Source organism: Glycine max, chromosome 1 (genome assembly GCF_000004515.6).
Source record: "Glycine max cultivar Williams 82 chromosome 1, Glycine_max_v4.0, whole genome shotgun sequence".
In the NCBI taxonomy this organism is placed as follows: domain Eukaryota; kingdom Viridiplantae; phylum Streptophyta; class Magnoliopsida; order Fabales; family Fabaceae; genus Glycine; species Glycine max.
The window spans coordinates 50,685,922-50,704,165 of record NC_016088.4 but is presented as its reverse complement, the minus strand read 5'-3'; the positions used below and the strand labels follow the sequence as shown (position 1 = coordinate 50,704,165).

At 33.7% G+C, this 18,244-nt stretch overlaps 2 protein-coding genes across 4 annotated transcripts; one reads left to right on the top strand and one right to left on the bottom strand.

The window, feature by feature from the left end:
- Positions 1-1,055: 1,055 nt before the first annotated feature.
- LOC100793320 (glutamate receptor 3.6) lies at positions 1,056-6,212 on the top strand. 2 transcript variants are annotated; one of them, XM_003517082.5, is made up of 7 exons: positions 1,056-1,617; positions 2,063-2,345; positions 2,458-3,809; positions 3,895-4,172; positions 4,349-4,380; positions 4,471-4,877; positions 5,531-6,212. In XM_003517082.5, the coding sequence occupies exons 2-7, from the start codon at positions 2,078-2,080 to the stop codon at positions 6,008-6,010; spliced, it is 2,817 nt and encodes a 938-aa protein (XP_003517130.1). In that variant the 5' UTR covers positions 1,056-1,617; positions 2,063-2,077; the 3' UTR covers positions 6,011-6,212. The 2 variants fall into 2 exon arrangements, with proteins under 2 accessions (XP_003517130.1, XP_006573518.1); XM_006573455.4 differs by having other exon boundaries at positions 1,136-1,617; positions 1,988-2,345.
- A 1,112-nt stretch (positions 6,213-7,324) lies between these two features.
- Positions 7,325-14,264, bottom strand: LOC100785363 (serine/threonine-protein kinase/endoribonuclease IRE1a). Of its 2 annotated transcripts, none has more exons than XM_003516469.5 (6): positions 13,765-14,264; positions 12,078-13,546; positions 11,125-11,297; positions 10,779-11,025; positions 9,456-9,759; positions 7,325-7,869 (listed from the first exon to the last, which is right to left on the bottom strand). In XM_003516469.5, the coding sequence occupies exons 1-6, from the start codon at positions 14,113-14,115 to the stop codon at positions 7,726-7,728; spliced, it is 2,688 nt and encodes an 895-aa protein (XP_003516517.1). In that variant the 5' UTR covers positions 14,116-14,264; the 3' UTR covers positions 7,325-7,725. The 2 variants fall into 2 exon arrangements, with proteins under 2 accessions (XP_003516517.1, XP_006573517.1); XM_006573454.4 differs by having other exon boundaries at positions 13,773-14,181.
- Between the last annotated feature and the right edge of the window lie 3,980 nt (positions 14,265-18,244).

Sequence of the window (18,244 nt, the reverse complement as noted above, 5' to 3'; positions counted from 1 at the left end):
TACTTAGACATATCTTAATATATAGTTTTAAAAAAGCAAGTTTGAAATGAAATCCTTATCACATACCAATAAATTATTAGTAATAAAAAAAACAAAAAATTATGAGAGATCTTTACCTCCCTTTTGTTTTTTGTTTTTCTTTCCTTTCTACATTTCATTTTCCGTCTTGATGATGGTGTCCCACTGTATTTAGAATGATAATGATAATCCGCTTGTAGTGCGTGGTGAGATGAATACAATCGCATGCATGAACCATTACTTTCCACCCAATTCACTTTCAAGTTTCAGAGGAAGCACATTTATTCTCTGAAAAGCTTGTACAATAAAATATTAAAGATATGCTTCTATGAAAAGAAAAGAAAACAGAGACAAAAGAAAATACTAATAATGATATATATTTTTTTATTTAGTTGAGGGAAAGTGAAAAAAAGTATAAATAAATATTTAGTTTTTATTTTCTTTTTTAATTTACATTTTATTTTTTATTCTTTCTCAACTGTACCAGTTTAAAGTGAAGTTAAATTGGCATGTACTATTAATGTAAACATTTTTACATCATTAGTTAATAAGAAATTATTGTTAAGAAGTTAATTTAATCAATCTTTAAAACAATTATTAAAAAAAAAGTAAATAAACTTATTGTACAATGATTTGTGATCTGGTAATACTATAATCTTTTTTACACTTTCCATATATTTCAATTAAATTCTTAATTTAAATGCATATGTTAATTACATTTCATTACTTAAAATTAATTTTTATCAAAACTAGTTTTAAAATCATTGGTCTCAATCATACATTACTTTTTTGGTAATGATTCTTACATTACTTTGATTTTGTATAATATAATTATTACACATGTAACACACCAATAATTTAACACTTATAACCAATGATCCCGTCAATTATTTCACATGAAAAATCAAACATGTTATTATTTTATATCAAAACGTACCAATTCACAGTGTGTTAATCATTCATTTGTTCTACACAACACAAAGTCGTCTTCCTATATAGTATAAATAGCAGCAAGTAAAGAAAAACGAGGAAATGCTATATTCGGTCCAAGAAAAATTCCACGTCATTGACACTGATTTGAAGACAATCAAATAACTAATGATGTGTGTGAATGTATATCCTGTTCCAGAATCCGACCCACCACTCCTGTGTGAGAAGACAGTCCTCAGAGTTCACATCATCACGTTGTTGCCTTGTGCTGTTGTATACAACGACAATTATCTTGAACGCAATTTCACACACACGGTTCAAGTTCAATGCCCAAGCTATTGATGCCAAGGGTCACTATTTCCCATCATCATACAAATACAAATAAAAAAACAAGGAGAAAACAATCATTTTTTCCCATTGGCATTAATTTTTATGGACCATATCTCTCAGCACCAACCTTAGCATTAACTATCCTTTTTGCCAACTCGGGGCTCCATTTTCTCCACTTTTCTTCAGTGCCCAGATTCTCCATATACCATTATGCTTTTGATGGTCTTGCTCTCCTCCTACTTCTGGTTCCCTCTACCTGTGCAGCTATTGGCCACTGGTTAAAGTTTATCTTTTGGTTCTATGTATTTGATGCCACCTCCTTTTGTGTGAATCTACCAGGCATGTATAACCCTTTTGAGTAAATTTCTATTTTTTACATTTGTGCTGTTTGTCCTTGCAATCCTATACTGTTTTTCTTTAGTAGTATGCACTTTTTGATTTTGGGGAGGAATTTATTTCATTGCTACAAATATGGATTATTTAAAAGAATAAGATATGTATTTGGATATTTCCCTTCAACTTAACAAAAATTGAATTCTTTTTAGTGCTTTTTTTTCTTTCCTATCTTGATTTGTGTGTTTAAGATTTGCTTTAGATCTGATGTGTGTTTAAGATTTGGCTTTTAAATTTGTGAGCTATAACATCCTTGGTTTTGTGGTTATGTTGCTACCTCTTTCTAGGATCTTAATTTAGTTGTACTTTTTTTTAGAAAATAAAAAAAAATGGGGATGTTGCTTCACTGGATTGTGGAGGAGGCTGATCATTAGTGGCTATTGTTCTATAGGCCCCTCATCCAACGATGATTAAAGCTTGGCTCTTGGTTTTAATGGTTCTCTCCAATGGGTTCTTTTCAAATGGGGATGGCATGCATAATTCCACAATACCAGATTTTGTAAATATTGGGGCTCTCTTCTCTTTCAATACTAGTGTTGGTAGAAGTATAAAAATTGCTATAGAAGCTGCGGTTGAAGATGTAAATTCTGACCCTACTATTCTTGGTAAAACCAAGCTGAACCTCTCACTGCAAGAAGATTCGAAGTATAGAGGTTTCCTGAGCATTTCTGAGGGTATGTCTTTCATAGTATCACCCTTGTTATGTGTTAAAGCTTAAAAATAATCTTTCTCAGCCACAGATGATGTTACTTCAACTCTATCAGTTATAGTTCTGTGTGATTACAGTTTTGCAGGTCATGGCAAGACGCACTGTGGCAATAATAGGCCCCCATAGTTCTGTAACAGCTCATGTCATAACTCATATTGCAAATGAGCTCCAAGTTCCTCTGCTGTCATTTTCAGCTTTGGACCCTACCCTTTCTTCACTTCAATTCCCATTCTTCATTAGAACTTGTCACAGTGATCTTTATCAAATGACTGCAATAGCAGACCTTGTTAACTACCATGATTGGAAAGATGTTATTGCTGTCTACCTTGATGATGATAATGGGAGAAATGGAATTGGCGCATTAGGCGATAAGCTTGCTGAGAGGCGTTGCAGGATATCATATAAAGCACCTTTGAGCCCTGATGCATCTATGGAAGAGATTACTAATGTGCTTGTTCAGGTAGCTCTGGCAGAATCACGGGTAATAGTTGTTCATGCAAATACTCAATTTGGCCCCAAGTTGTTTAGTGTTGCAAAGAATCTTGGGATGATGGGAACTGGGTATGTCTGGATAGCCACTGCTTTCCTCTCTGCTCTCCTTGATATCAACAGTCCCCTCTCTCCAGATTCATTGGATGACATTCAAGGAGTTCTTACACCGCGTATGTACATACCGGATTCACAGCTCAAAAGGAGGTTTGCTTCTAGGTGGAAAAACTTGACTAGTGGAAATACTGCTAATGCCCACCTTGGATTGAGCTTTTTACCTCTCTATGCTTACGACACTGTGTTTGTGCTTGCTCGTGCACTTGATGCATTTTTCAAGCAAGGTAACCAAATTACATTCTCAACTGATTCAAAGCTATCTAGCTTACATGGAGACAACTTGAATCTTGAAGCCTTGAAAATCTTCAATGAAGGAAATTTGTTACGCAGTAACATCTATGAGGTTAACATGACTGGTGTATCAGGTCCATTCAAGTATACATCTGATAGAAACCTTGTTAATCCTGCATATGAAATCATTAATGTCGTTGGAACTGGAACTCGGAGGATTGGTTATTGGTCTAATTATTCTGGACTATCAGTTGTTCCTCCAGAAACTCTTTATTCCGAACCCGCCAATCTTTCCAGGGAAAATCAAAAGTTGTTCCCTCCAATTTGGCCTGGAAACACTGGTGAGAGACCTCGTGGTTGGGTTTTTCCAAACAATGGAAGACTCTTAAAGATTGGTGTACCAAAAGGTGTTAGTTACAAAGAATTTGTCTCACAAATAAAAGGTACTGATATGTTTGAGGGATTCTGCATTGATGTATTTCTTGCTGCAGTGAACCTGTTGTCTTATGCTGTCCCCTATAAGTTTGTCGCATACGGGGATGGTAAGAGCAATCCTAGTATGACTGAGCTTGTCCGTCTGATCACAACGGGTGTGAGTATCATGCCAATAACTTTTTTTGTGGAGTTTGAATGTTTTAAGGTAATCTTCTGAGACCAATTTTCTGCTTCTCGTGCAGGAATTTGATGGTGCAGTAGGTGACATTGCAATTACTACAGAAAGAACAAGGATGGTGGATTTTACTCAGCCATATATTGAGTCTGGTCTGGTGGTAGTAGCACCAGTTAGGAAGTCAGAATCCAATGCTTTGGCCTTTTTGGCCCCTTTTACCCCAAACATGTGGTGTGTCACAGCTATCTTTTTCATATTAGTGGGAGCTGTTGTTTGGATTTTGGAGCATAGGGTGAATGATGAATTTAGGGGACCACCCAAAAAACAAGTAGTTACTGTTTTATGGTAAGGAAATCTGGTATCTTCCACTCTTTTCCAAGGCTCATCACATTGAACCTTTTTAGAACACAACCCATGTTAATGATACATGCAATAATTTTAAAGAGGTTTCAATTTTCATATTATATTTACTTGTAGCTTTGGTTATTATGTTTGTAACTTGTTTGTGTTGCATCTGGCAGGTTTAGTTTTTCAACAATGTTCTTTTCCCACAGTAAGTGCCAGTTCTTTGTCTTTTGTGACATCTATTGTCAAAGTGGCAGCTTCCCTTCGATTAATCAAGTTGCTTTTGTCTACCATGCAGGGGAAAATACAGTGAGCACACTTGGCCGCTTTGTGTTGATTATATGGTTATTTGTAGTTCTTATAATTAACTCGAGTTACACGGCAAGTCTAACCTCAATCCTCACAGTGCAACAACTTTATTCGCCCATTAAAGGCATTGAAAGTTTAGTAATTGGCAAAGAGCCTATTGGGTACACACAGGGTTCTTTTGCTAGAAATTATTTAGTTCAGGAATTGAATATTGATGAGTCCAGGCTTGTTCCTCTAACAACACCAGAAGAAGCTGCTAAAGCACTGAGAAAGGGTCCAGAAAATGGGGGTGTAGCTGCTTACATTGATGAGCGTGCCTACACTGACATCTTCCTCTCCAGCCGTTGTGATTTAACTGTTATAGGTCAAGAGTTCACCAGAAATGGTTGGGGATTTGTAAGTATCTCTCACATGTTCTTTACAATTTACATTGGTTTTTTTTCTCTTTTCTTTTCCTTTTCCTTCTATAAGAAATAACTGTAACTACATGTTTTCCCCTCAAGTATTTCTGGTCTGTGTGCATTGCTGCCAGATTATACCAACTGCTAATGTCAATGGACTTTATTACTGGGTAAACAGGGATAGGATTGCAATCTCTGACAGAAACATAACTTGCCTGCAAAATTTAGAACAACTGCATATATAATAAGGGTTTTGTTAACATGTGGCTTAGGACACATTAAAGGATGAAAATAGCATTTATCACTCATTTTAAAGAAGAAAATATTAATTATGCTTTGAATGTCTGAGATATTAGATAATTTATGCTTTGCATCAAATAGTTTCTAAGGCAGAGGTTACCAATACCCATATAATACTTGCATGCAATAGAAATGTCACCCTAGCTGTTCTTTTCTTACTATTCAATAACTCCCCCTTCTCTTTATATCCTAATCTATTTACTACTCGAATGAATTGAATTCAACTTGTTACTCTTAACTGGGAAAAAGAGTTGAAGGAAATTACTTTTTAATTTTATACATTTTGAGTTCAAGATTGTTGGTTCCCATATTTGGCAGCTTATGGTAATATCCTTAATTTTTCTTCAGGCCTTTCCACGGGACTCGCCATTAGCAGTTGACCTGTCAACTGCCATATTGCAAATGATAGATAGTGGAGATTTGCAAAGGATCCATGACAAATGGCTTTTGAGTAGCGCTTGCTTATCACAAGGTGCAAAGTTTGAAGTGGAAAGACTCCAACTTAAAAGCTTTTGGGGCCTCTATATGATCTGTGGGCTTGCCTGCTTGCTTGCACTCTTCATATATCTTATACAGATTTGGAGGCAATACCATAAGCACTACGTCTCAGAGGAACTTCATTCTACTGACGGCCAAAACATAGGATCAAAATCTTCACATCTCAAGACTTTCCTTTCATTTGTAGATGAAAAAGAAGAGACCTTTAAGAGCCGGTCCAAGAGAAGGAAAATGGAGAGGATCTCATACAGAAACAGTGAAGGAAGCTTATCCATCAGCTCCAACCAGGGATATGCTTCACGCAGAAGCGAATGTGCTAGCGAAGTATGATCAATATTTCTACATCATTTTCTAGCCTCTTATGCTAGCTACAACACCAACGCTCTTCATTCATGCTGCAACTACTGGGCTACTAGTACTTCCTTCTTTTCAAGTAAATATATATGTTGGATACTTTAGAACTTTTGTTAGCTATATGTAACACTTATTTTTAACACGGTCTTTATACAAAAAATGAAAAGTTTTTTATTCAGTTTATGCGTGTAAAATCATTTTTCATTTTCAAAACAGTGTCATTTATTATGTGGCCAATGGATTATAACATAGCATCACCTTATGTTTGACTAAGTGTTTTTAATTATTTCTTTAGTCTATTTAATTGCGGGAAATTGTTTACTCCTTGTAATCTACTGTCATGATATGTTAAAACAAAAAATTCTAAAGCTTTCTACTCATTTTGGTAGTAGACAGATGAAAGTAAAAATATACATAAGCAATAAGTAAAAAGAAAAAACTCTAATGGGTCACTATGTAGCTTTACTCTAATGATAATAGCCTTAGCATAGCAACGAGCTTTCACTGGAAACAAAATGACATGACAAAGCTCCCACCATTTCCATGTGCTGTACGAACACTTTCCTGGTTGACACCATAGTTAGTTGCTAAAGCATGTACTGCTACAGTGCTACATCTCGTAGAACACTATCTTCCTCCTAGTGCAGCTCCTCCATCATAATTTTTGCATACATTTCATGTCACATTTCAAATTGTGGCGAGGTTTCTATCGATTGCGCTTTTCTCAAGCTACTTTGTTTCCTAGCCAGTGTGATCACATTGAGCATAGTGAAAACTACAGTCCCAACAGTAAACCAAGAATCCAAGTTGAGGCAAATTTTTTGCTTCTTTTTAATGGTGAAGAAGAGAAAAGGAGGAAAAGAACTGAACTATTTGTGTGCACTTCACTATTTATCACTACTACAGACAACGAATGTACAATTTTTTGAGTAAGGACCGATCATAGACGAGAGTCACATATGAAACTAGAAACATATCTGATAGAAACAAACACCAATTTGAGCCACACACGGGATGAATAAATGGAGTTTTCATAAATGTAGACAATAGGAGTCAACTGAATAATTTCACGTACAATTTGTTTTTCATATTTTGCAAGAATTAAATTAAAACAAATTCTAGACCAAAAATTAAATTTAACCTATATGTAATGTCAATTTGGAACTGCACGTGATACAAAATTTTCAACTTCCACTCCTTCTATTAGATTTTCGTAGAATACACAATATAGAGCGAAATCAGATGAAAAATTCAAGCACGGGATATTTGAGATGTCATAATAATCATTTATTTTGGTTATACATGAACTAACTGCCTGCTTCTAATTCCTGTCTGTATAGACCTTCGAAACATTTGAAGTTTTTTACAATTCTTAATTTCTATATGACTGAGAGAGTTAAAGTAAAAAGGTAATCATTCAAGAATTCTCTCCCACCTTCACATCAAAGCCATGTAAAATATATTAATGTACATTTGGCTGAATCCTCTGAACACTAGGGTCTAGGGATTAGATGGTGTTCCATTGTAACTTTGGGGTAGATTAATCAGTGGCCAATGGCAACATATGTACATTATATTACCTGACAAGTCTACTGCTCCATTCTATAAATGTAAATAGATTTTGCTCCATGCTGCAATCAACCATTTTTTTTCCTGCTGATGAATTGTCAAGCCATCCGAGCAACAAGGCACTAGTTAATGTATCTAAAATATCTCTGAAAACATTCATCGTCCTTGCAACTTTTGTATATAACTTTGTACACTTCAATTAAGAGTCTTGGAAATCGACTTGCAAAGTAGTCATTGAATCCTTCCGGAACAGGTCCTATCAGTTCCTGATAAGCGAAAAGAAATTAGTTAGAAGCCACACACATGTAAAGATGAGCAAATCATTCCCGGGTTATAAGCAATGGTTAATATGCATTATGATGAATTACCTTCACAGTTCACATTCCCTGAAGTTTAATGAAATTACACTCAAAAGCCTCTCATTTTTTAACATTACACTGACCTCCCTCAATTCATAAAGAAATCAGAAAAGTTGATATCAAAGAATCATAAAAACAGGCAAAAAAAAAAAAAAAAGACAATTATGCTGGAAATGATGGGTAGAAATACTCAATCCTTCCTGAAAATCGCATTCGTATATTTCAGCTTAAAGAAATGGAGGTTGGCTCATTCCCCTACTAATGACCTTCAACCCTACCCATGCAATCCGTAAATCCAATTCAGTAACTATCCAACCATGAAAAATAAGGGAAATATGAAATACAAAGCAATAAAAGGAAATGCACTCGGAAACCATCTCATGTGCCCTTCTTGTAATGAATCATTTGATCAAAATACTCCTCCTTCCTAAACACTCCCTGTTTCAGAATTATCCTTCATCTTTTCTTTTCGAATTGTATTTGAAAGTTTATTTTACCAGAAATGGTACAAAATATTATGTTGTTATATGAATTGAGGGAAGTCTATTTGTGATTAAAAAAAGGAGGAATATGGAGTATAATTTCATTAATACTTAGTGAGTGAGTGTAATTTGCCTTATATATTATCAATAAGTTTATGATCTTGGAGGATTGTACCATATGTTAATAGAGATGCAAATTAGACATCTTATATAAAAAAAGATATCACCAGTAAATAAAAGAGGGACAGTAAATTCAAACAATCGATTTCAATGAAATTCATTATGAAAATTAAAAACTTAAATTCAAGCACAATCAAACAAATGCACAACTGTTATTCACTATTTCAATCAACAAAGACCAGGACTTCTAAAGACTAATTAACACCATTGCATTTCCCAATCACATCACAAGATAACAACATCAGTAACCACAAAAGTTACAATACTATCATGGCAACCAATCATCAACATTATCACCATCATTATCTGCAGTCAAGGTTGATGTACTTGGCTTAAGATTCAATGCACAATACGCTTCATAGTCTACAGAATTTTTTACTGTGACAATTGCTGTTATGATAAAAAATCAGAGTTCAGATATGGTTTTAGTTGAAAATAAATTTTGAAGGACGTGGGTTTAGATATTGGGGGAAATGTTGCAAGAGTTGATTGTGAAAAAAGAAAATATTGTGGATATTGTAAGGCAAAATCATTATTAAAGTGAACAATTACTAAAACACAGCCATAAAATAATAAAATATTCAGAGTTTCACTTGGTGTAACTGGTATTAGGGATGAATTTGAAAAATGAAGTTGACCACAACATTTAGAGCTAATTTTGATCAAGAGCTACATTTTTTTCTCTTATGGTAATTGCTACATTTGTTAAAGTGACATTGAACTGTTTAATACACTTCAAGATAATGAGACTTCTAAAGTGAACAAATAGTTTCATGGGTTTCACCAAGAGAAAACAAATTATCACGAGAAAATGTTAGTCCAAGAAAAAACCTGAATTTCTTGAGGCAATTCCCTGTAGTGATTTAGCTTATTTCTCATGACCCTCAGCAAGTGTCGAACACTGTCATATTTATATCTCCGGTAACGACCAATGTTAGTTATGAAATCAGGATCTAGCTTCTCATCCCATTTTGCACCTAAAGCCAGTGGAGCAATGCTTTCTAGAGCCTTCAAAAGATCAGAATCAATTTCTCTGTCTTCAAGTTCCACTCTGTCACTTACATCACGAAGAAATGAAAGTCTCATCTCAGAGCTCCAAAAAAGAGGATGATGCAATACTTCAATCGCTGTTAGTCTGACAATAAATGAAATAACTTCAATGAATCACTTACTTGTGATAAGACAAACACACAAAAATATGTAATTCCAGTTTCTCTACTCATTGAAAGTTATCAGACAATCCCTCTGAATCTTATCATAATTTATGCAATTATATCTCATGTTAATTTGGCAATTGCATGCAACATAATCTCTTTGATAACCTACTACGGATAATTATTTCGCTCCAACCATGCATCTGCATGCATGTGCAAGGCAATCACCTTTCCTCACAATTTGCATTAATTATACAGTAAATAAGGATAAAGTGCATAAGGAAACAAAGAAATATAACTATAAAATCAAAATACAAATCAGAATAATGTAGATCCTATGTAGATAATATTTTCACCAAATAAGAGATTCAATTTTCCAATAAGCTTCTTCGTCTGGAATTCATTCATGGCCCAAAAGCACCAAAATGAGTATCCATACATTTAGAATCATCTTGCAATGTTCAAACTGCTATTGGAATTAAAAAGCCAGTTGAAGATGCACTGGCAGCATCATTAAATACAGATGTTTCAATAACTTTCATTAGAGATCAATAACAAATGTGTCATTAGGTCCATAACAACCTAAATGACTTTTTTTGCATTATATTCAAGATGAATACCTCCATGTGACCATGTTAAATCACATCATTTTCATTTAACCCATTCTGACCAATTTTAGGCTCAACTTAAAAGAAGTCTGATTAATATAAGGATATATTCAACAACTCATAATACTGACTATTACAGATTTATCAAAACAACATATCACTCTTCCATTTTATTATTTATATTGGTCAATTGAACTTTGAATACTAGAGAAAAATCTCAATTGACATTTCATACATGTACAACATCTAGCAAAATCAAAAGCTGGAATTTCAGAGGTAATAACAAATTAACATTTCATATGTGAACCCATCATTTATACTACACGACAATTAAGTAATTCATAACAAGATGCAAATTATTAATAAATATATGAGAAGGTATAATTATACACCTGAGATCAGGGTTAGGGTTTAACAAACAAGAAATAAGATCGTCGGCTTCAGGAATAAACTCCACTAAGAAAAGATCCTTTTGATTTTTCACAATATTGAAATCCCGCTCAAGACGTTCTCCAAATGGATGTCTTCCTCCAGTCATGCAGAAAAAGAGAACGCAACCTAAACTAAATAAATCCACAGCTCGTGTTTGACGTCCTTGAACAAGTTGCTCCGGTGCTTGCCACCCTGAACTTCCACAGCCTACATGCAATTAAGGAATTGAACCTTATTGTAAGATTAAGAATAAGAACAAAGAATTGATTAAGAGTTAAGACCTGTAAAATTAACGCTTCTACTCACCAGTAACAGTGTGACCCAAAGAAGACATATCCTCAAGAAGGCGTTTACTAATTCCCATATCAGAAAGCTTTGCACATAATGATTTTTCTTTTAATATCAAAACATTTTGGGGTTTCAAATCTCGATGTATTATTCCTAGTTCATGCAAATGAACAAGTCCAGAAACTACATCCCTGTGTTTCAAAATAAAAGTGAAAGTGAAGACAATGGCAACAGAAAATAAACAAATAAGTTAGAACAATAATGTAATAATTGAACCCTCATGTTTGAGCTATACTAAATAGAAACACCTATCAACCTCCAATGACAGAATGATCCTAAATGGAAATTAAACAACACTCTCCTGCATATTCTTAACTTTTTTGGTCACTTCTACCCTTTCTACCAATCTTTTACTATTTTATCCTTTTACCTCCATATGTCGTATTTGTGTCTTTCACATCCTATTGGATTCTCCTATTACAAGGTAATGCCCAAATTGTTACTATCTCACCTTTTCTTTATGGGAGCTGTCAACCTATACCACCTTAGATCTAGCACCACATTTACGATAGATCCTTTTCTTCTTTCTCCAATTATAGAAATGCTACTCCACATCACCTTAACTAGGTAGATTTTTTTAGCCTAAAATTGAACTACCATATGAAACTTTAGCTTCTATAGCTTATTAAAAAAATGGTTTTTATAGTTCTATTTCTAATAGCAAACAATTAGGCGCATGTCAATCACAAAAGTTGTTACCCTAGTTGGCTACAATACCACTCATTGTCTCATCCATGCATAAGGTATCTCCCTTGTCTGCAAATTCAGGTAGTTCTAACAACTTTCACTCACCATTTTTACTAATTAGCTGAGAGAAATATTACAACCTTTTTCTAATCTAAAAATGTGATACATCACATCCAGTGATAGTTGACTGAATCAACCAACAAGTGTTTAATATTTTCACTAACCTCATCAGTTTCAGTAACAGAGGTGATGGAAATCCATTTGCTTTCCAAAGATATCGCATATCATTCCTCGTATCGATTCGAGCATTTTTAAAAAAATTAGAATATTGATCCTCGCAAATTGTCGGGTTCTCTGATATATCAGAGTACATATGAATTAAATCATCCAAGTTGCATGTACAACGTTCTAGAGCAAGATAAACAAAATCATGATCACATTCCACCCCATACCATCGAACAATGTTTGGATGTCTATCAGATGCAATGAGATTTTGGATTTCTTTATGGGCTACATCATGATGGGCTTTGACAAGACGTTTGACAGCAACAACTCGGCCTTCATATGTCCCCTCAAAAACAATGGTACCATTGCTTCCCTTAGCAATTTCTTTGTTTGACACAAACAGTTTACCAATTCTGCGTCCATCAACTTGCATTTGTGTATATGTATCAGTGTTTGTCTCCTTACGTGCTAGTTTATCCTCCTCAGCTGATGACATAGGTTTATCCTGTCTGTTGTCAATGGTGATATTGTTCTTTACTGACTTGCGTGCTTTCTTCTTCTTAGGAGGTAAACTTCTTGAATTTAACTCCCTGTTTTGGTCTTTATTTGTAACCACCAAATAGTGGTAGAAAACAAAAAAGCCAAGAAAGATGGTAAATAATATAAGGGGTAGTGTTGTTGACCATTCAATCACCTTTTTTGGATCAACTTCCTCTTGTGTACTGATCTCCATAAGAGGCCAAGGGAGCATGGCTACATTATCATTGCTCTCACAGAAATCGAGTTTTTGTTGCAAAGAGGGCAAAGAATTTGATATGGGCAAAGGTAGCATCATATTACCGCCCTGACCAAGGATAAATCCATCCATATCAGGTTGTGATGGAAGCATCAGCTCTGAAGTATGGAATGGGAGCATAATATTCTCTTGATAAATACCAGACAATCTTCCAGGGTCAGCAGGATGTAACAGAAAATTCTTGCGTTGGCGGTAGACTTCATTCAGTTTCATGTCCCAACATGCATACGGCATAGCAAAATCTAAGCCACGGTCTACAACATACCCATCCTCTGCATCAAACGAATCCCTTCCAGAAGGATTTTCATTATGTTGGCAAATTAATCTAGCCTTAAATTCTGCCACGTTCATAGTCCACAAAACTATTCCTGCTTTACCAAGAGATTTCAAAACATAATCAGACCTAGTTATCTTGAGCAAAAACTCAGGTGAGTCCAGCTGTGCAGGATCAACAAGCTCATTATTCTTTGTAGTTGTAACACGCTGCAGCCGATCATCACCACTCAACACCACATTAGAAGCATTATCAAGATCATAGTGCGTTCGAACAAGCGCTCCAGTTTTAGCATCCACTTCAAACATAGTGTCTTTTTTGGATCCAAATATCGATGCTCCCTCCTTTGTTTCGGTAGGGGTTAAAGCAACATAATTTGCAATTGATTCGGAGAGTCTCTGCAGGCATGAAAAAAAGCCTTAAACGCAACAACTTCTAGTGGAATAAATAGTGCATAATCAATCATAAAGTTAACGAGTGTTGTGTCACTGGACTCATAAATTAATTCCAATTACGAAAAGGAGATAGTAAATCACAAACCTAATGTTTGTCAGTCATATCACAGGACCATAGAGTATAAAAAAAGCATTGACATATTTGATGTGATATACACTACCGTTTTACCAAAGCGAGCATCGTGGACGATCAATTCCCAGTCATCTCCGCATTCGATGAGACCGGTAACGTTGTTGTCCTCAGGGTCATTGATGGGAGCACGATAGGAGTGGTGGTAGATGGGAGATCCAGTTGAAAAAGACCAAAAAACCCTCCCAGAAACACTGTCCACCAAATACATAGTGCCATCGAGGGCAGCAACAAGTGCCGTGGCCGGTTTAAGCGAGGGTGCTGGTAGAGAGGGAAGAGAGAGTTGTTGGGATTGTGAGGCGGATAAGCTGAAGAAGAAGAAGAAGAAGAAGAAGAAGAGAAGGATTAGGGATAACAGAAAGATTGAAACACGACACTTCATTTGCCTTGTTTGGACATCAAAACAATTCCATTTCCTGCGATTCGATGCGATATTCTGTGGTTGGGATCGCCCACCCCCCCTTTTCCCTCAAACTCTAAATTATGGATCAGAATACCAGATTTTGCGTTTTCTTTTGGCTTAATTATCTTGTTGCTCAAATTATTTTAAATACATTAATTTATTCTTCAAATCTTAAAAAAGGTTTATTTATGTTCTAAAAAATGAACTAATTTGATTCTTAGAAAATAAGTTGAAGATCTTGATTCATTTTCTAAAATTTAAAAGGTGAAATTAAATATTTTAAAAATTTATAGATTTTGACATGTCAAATGTTAATTATCATGCCTTTTCACATTTAATGCCTCGTTGTCTACCATTATTTTTTTACTATTTTGGCGTGTCAAATGTTAATTATTATGCCTTTTCACATTCAATGTCCCGTTGTCTAAATTAGAGATTACATATATTCTTTGAATTAATACTAGTAATTAATTAGTTAAAATTTATAAAAAAATATAATTTAAATATAATAAATAAATTTTGGTTTAAATATATTATTTTCCTTCTAAGTTAATATTTTTTTATTTTTTATCTTTGAAAATTTATTTTTTTAATTTTAGTCGTTATAAATTTGTGCATTTTTAATTTTGATTCCTATAATATATTTTGTTCATTTTTAATCATTAAAATTTGTTATTTTTAAATTTTAATTCTATAAGTATAAACTTATGAGAATTATAAATGAAAAATTATTAAATAATATAATTTTGGTAAGACTAGTTTTTGAGATACAATCGTCAGAATTGAACTAAAAAATAAATAACAAAAATACAAAGTTGTACACACTCAAGCTGAAAAAATGGCTACAAGTGGATTTTGTTACAGTTCGTATCCTCCATATCCAAATCAAGTTGAAAATGTTTTCTTAGCCGGAAGGTTTCTCTAAGTGTTATCTTCCCACGTGGATATGGGAAAACAAAATGGATATCATCATCTGATACACACTCAAGCTCAGCATCATCAACTGAAGCTTTTGTACTGCAAGATAAAGCAACTTTAAATTTTATCATTAACATTGTTAGGTGATGTACCATTGATAGAACATTGTAATTTGTTCTTGTTAGATGAAGCAAGTACTGTGGCTGATCAACAGAAGAGAAGTTATATTATTTTGTCTTAGTTGTACCGATAGCAAGAACAAAATCATTATCAAAGTACATTAGAACTATCCTTCCAATTTTGGCATTCAAGGTAAACATAGTATCTTCTTGAGATCCAAGTATGTCTTGTCCATCTATCTTTTGTATCAACAAGGTGAGAATGAGCAACATATTCTGCAAAGATTCAAAAAGTAACAACATACACAAGAATCATTGTTGAACACCATTAATGTGAACCTTACTTTGTTCTTTTTTTTTTCTCTCTTTACCCAAGAAATAAAAACGCATACACACTCAACAATAGTGGAATAGATAAATAATAAGCAACAACAAGAAACAATGACAAAAAGCATACACAAGGGAAACACTTGAACAATGTCTTACATCAATTCAAATCAATTCCATCATTACGTAGTAAAGAAGAATTTATATGATGTGTTGAATTGTTTTACAAGAGTCACTACCAGTGGTGGCTCTGACATGGTCAAGGTGGGCAACCGCCCAAGGTCCCATATTTAGAGGAACATGATTTTTTTTATTTAATCTATATAAATATTAAATTTTTATACAATGTTATAATTTAATACTATCAAGGGGAGTAGGGATATTCATTATGCATTTGGGTTAAAGTCAAATTGAAATGATCCAAACCGTTCATATACGAGTTGAGTCATGAGTTTAGATTTAGATATCCCATCAAAATCGAATTGAACCAATCAAAAGTTTTAGAATTGTTTGATTTGACTTTAAATACTGTTAATATTAAGACTCAAAGTATTAGAACGACAAGTGTTTGAACTACTAGTGTTGGAATTTCTTAACATATTACTTTTAGGTATATTGTTATTTGTTTCACTTTTTTTCATATTTATTTTTGTTGTCATGTTTATAATATTAATGAATCATATTTTGTTTATTTATTTCAGCAAATCTGGTTGCAACAAATCTAGTTGTAATAAATCTAATTGTAACAGAGTTTATTGTAAGAAAATTTGTATCAGTTTATTTTAGAATATTATGTTAATGATATTAAATAAATCAATTTTACTACTTTCAAATATTTGATAATATTATATTAATTATATTGGATATTTGATGAATCATGATATAAAATAGTAATTCTAAGGAAAAAAATAAAATTTAAATGGGTAACCCTTTAGTTTGAACCTAACCAGATCATTTATGAATGGGTTGGGTTTCAAAAAAAATTATAAAAACCAAACCGAACCAAATTTGATTGGGTTGAATCTTAAATTTGACCAAAACTGATCCGAACTAGCATGCAAACACCCCTTTAGGGGAGCTTCAAGAATTGTTTTTGGCATGTTAGATTTCAAAATATAACAAGGGATAAGTTATAAACATAAAAGAAAACAACAAAAGTTGAAAATTTTATAAAACATGACAATTCTCAAGGTTGGTCATGAGATCTTTGGTGCCCTAGACAAACAAAAAAAGTTACATGTTTATAATTATTGAAATATTGTCCGCCTTGAATTTTTTCTTTTACAAAATTCATTAATAATTTATTTATAATCAAGATTATTTAAAACAATAATGACAACATGAGTAACTAATATTATTCTAAAAAGTTGTTATCAACAATAACATGGATAATTAATAATTTATAGAAAATTAATAACCCTCAAACCCTTCCTACTCCTCCCCACCACTACCACCCAGCCTCCTTCCTTCTCCCCACCACAAGTCTTTCCCCGGCCTCCTCATCATGGATCATCCCACTTCACCTTTACCTTGTGACGATGATTTCTTCATTGTCGTCATTGTGCTTTTCGTGATAAATGAGATTATTTTTTACTTTCCTAAGGACAAAGAGGTGTGGATGCCGACTTTTCGAAGGACACAAGGGTGGATGCCAAATGCATCCACAACCTCGTTGAATGTAAAGTTAAAATGAAATAGGAAAAAAAGAGAGGAAAGAGACCCCATTGCTTTTAAATAAGTTGTGAAGATTATAGTTAATATGTTTGCAACTATGAGAAAGATGAAGTTGAATCCATTCTTTAAATTTGATGGTTGAGAGTGATCATAGAAAACCTTACTAAAGAGGATAAATAGAGGCAAAGCACCATGTTTTTGAATGGTGTGTTGACCTCCTTTTCAAAAAATTTGATCATTGGGTTTTGTTGGAGACAAAGAGAGGTGATAACTAAGACATGTGCTTAGTTGTGAAGTTGTTGTTAATTAAGCGTGTTGGTGTACCTATTTGTCATCATCTTGTGTTTTGAATTAAATTTTGACTGGTTGACTTTTGGGTAAGATTTCCTAAATAGTAGCATGATTAGTCTATAACTCTAATTGTTGGTATATACAACATTTGAGTTTATTTTTTGTTCCTTCTACTATTCTTTTGTGTGTTTATTTTAATATTTTTAATTTTGATAAAATCATTTACTAGATGTAACGATAGTGAAAATGTTAAATTTTTATTTGTGATCTACAGTGTCACAAGTCAGATTAAATAATTTTGCTTTGATTTATATAAATTTGTACATATGATTAACTATCAATATATGTTATTATTAATAACAACTTTTAGAGTAATTTAGTTATTTATGATATCATTGCGTTAAATAATATTGATAATGAATATATTATTAATGAATGTTGAAAATAAATCAATACGGATAATATTTCAATAATTATGAGGGTGTAATTTTTTTGGTTTGTCCAAGGCAACAACCCTAGTTGCGATGTATTATTTCCAAACTCAAAAACATTGCTAATCCAAAGAGTCTTTCCAGTAGGTATACAGTGTCAACCACGAGTATGCATGGTGACTTGTTTAGATGATGATGGGAGACAAAATTGTTCGGGTTTCGATGTTGGAGAGGGAAAGACGAAGAAGAAACAAAGGACGGATAGGAGGAGAATCTTCTTCATCTCAAAGGAGCGGGAAGACCTTCATTCTTTGCATGTTACTCACACACCTCTTCCAAATGCTATTA

What these genes read in the sequence shown, in the direction of transcription:
- LOC100785363 (XM_003516469.5), bottom strand. Translation starts at nt 14,115, where the DNA reads ATGAAGTGTCGTGTTTCAATCTTTCTGTTATCCCTAATCCTTCTCTTC. An exon ending in ATGCTCGCTTTGGTAAAACG is followed by an intron (nt 13,547 to 13,764) that starts GTAGTGTATATC and finishes TCATGCCTGCAG; the next exon opens with AGACTCTCCGAATCAATTGC. An exon ending in AACCCTAACCCTGATCTCAG is followed by an intron (nt 9,760 to 10,778) that starts GTGTATAATTAT and finishes ATTTATTGTCAG; the next exon opens with ACTAACAGCGATTGAAGTAT.
- LOC100793320 (XM_003517082.5), top strand. Translation starts at nt 2,078, where the DNA reads ATGATTAAAGCTTGGCTCTTGGTTTTAATGGTTCTCTCCAATGGGTTC. An exon ending in AACAATGTTCTTTTCCCACA is followed by an intron (nt 4,381 to 4,470) that starts GTAAGTGCCAGT and finishes TCTACCATGCAG; the next exon opens with GGGAAAATACAGTGAGCACA. An exon ending in CCAGAAATGGTTGGGGATTT is followed by an intron (nt 4,878 to 5,530) that starts GTAAGTATCTCT and finishes ATTTTTCTTCAG; the next exon opens with GCCTTTCCACGGGACTCGCC.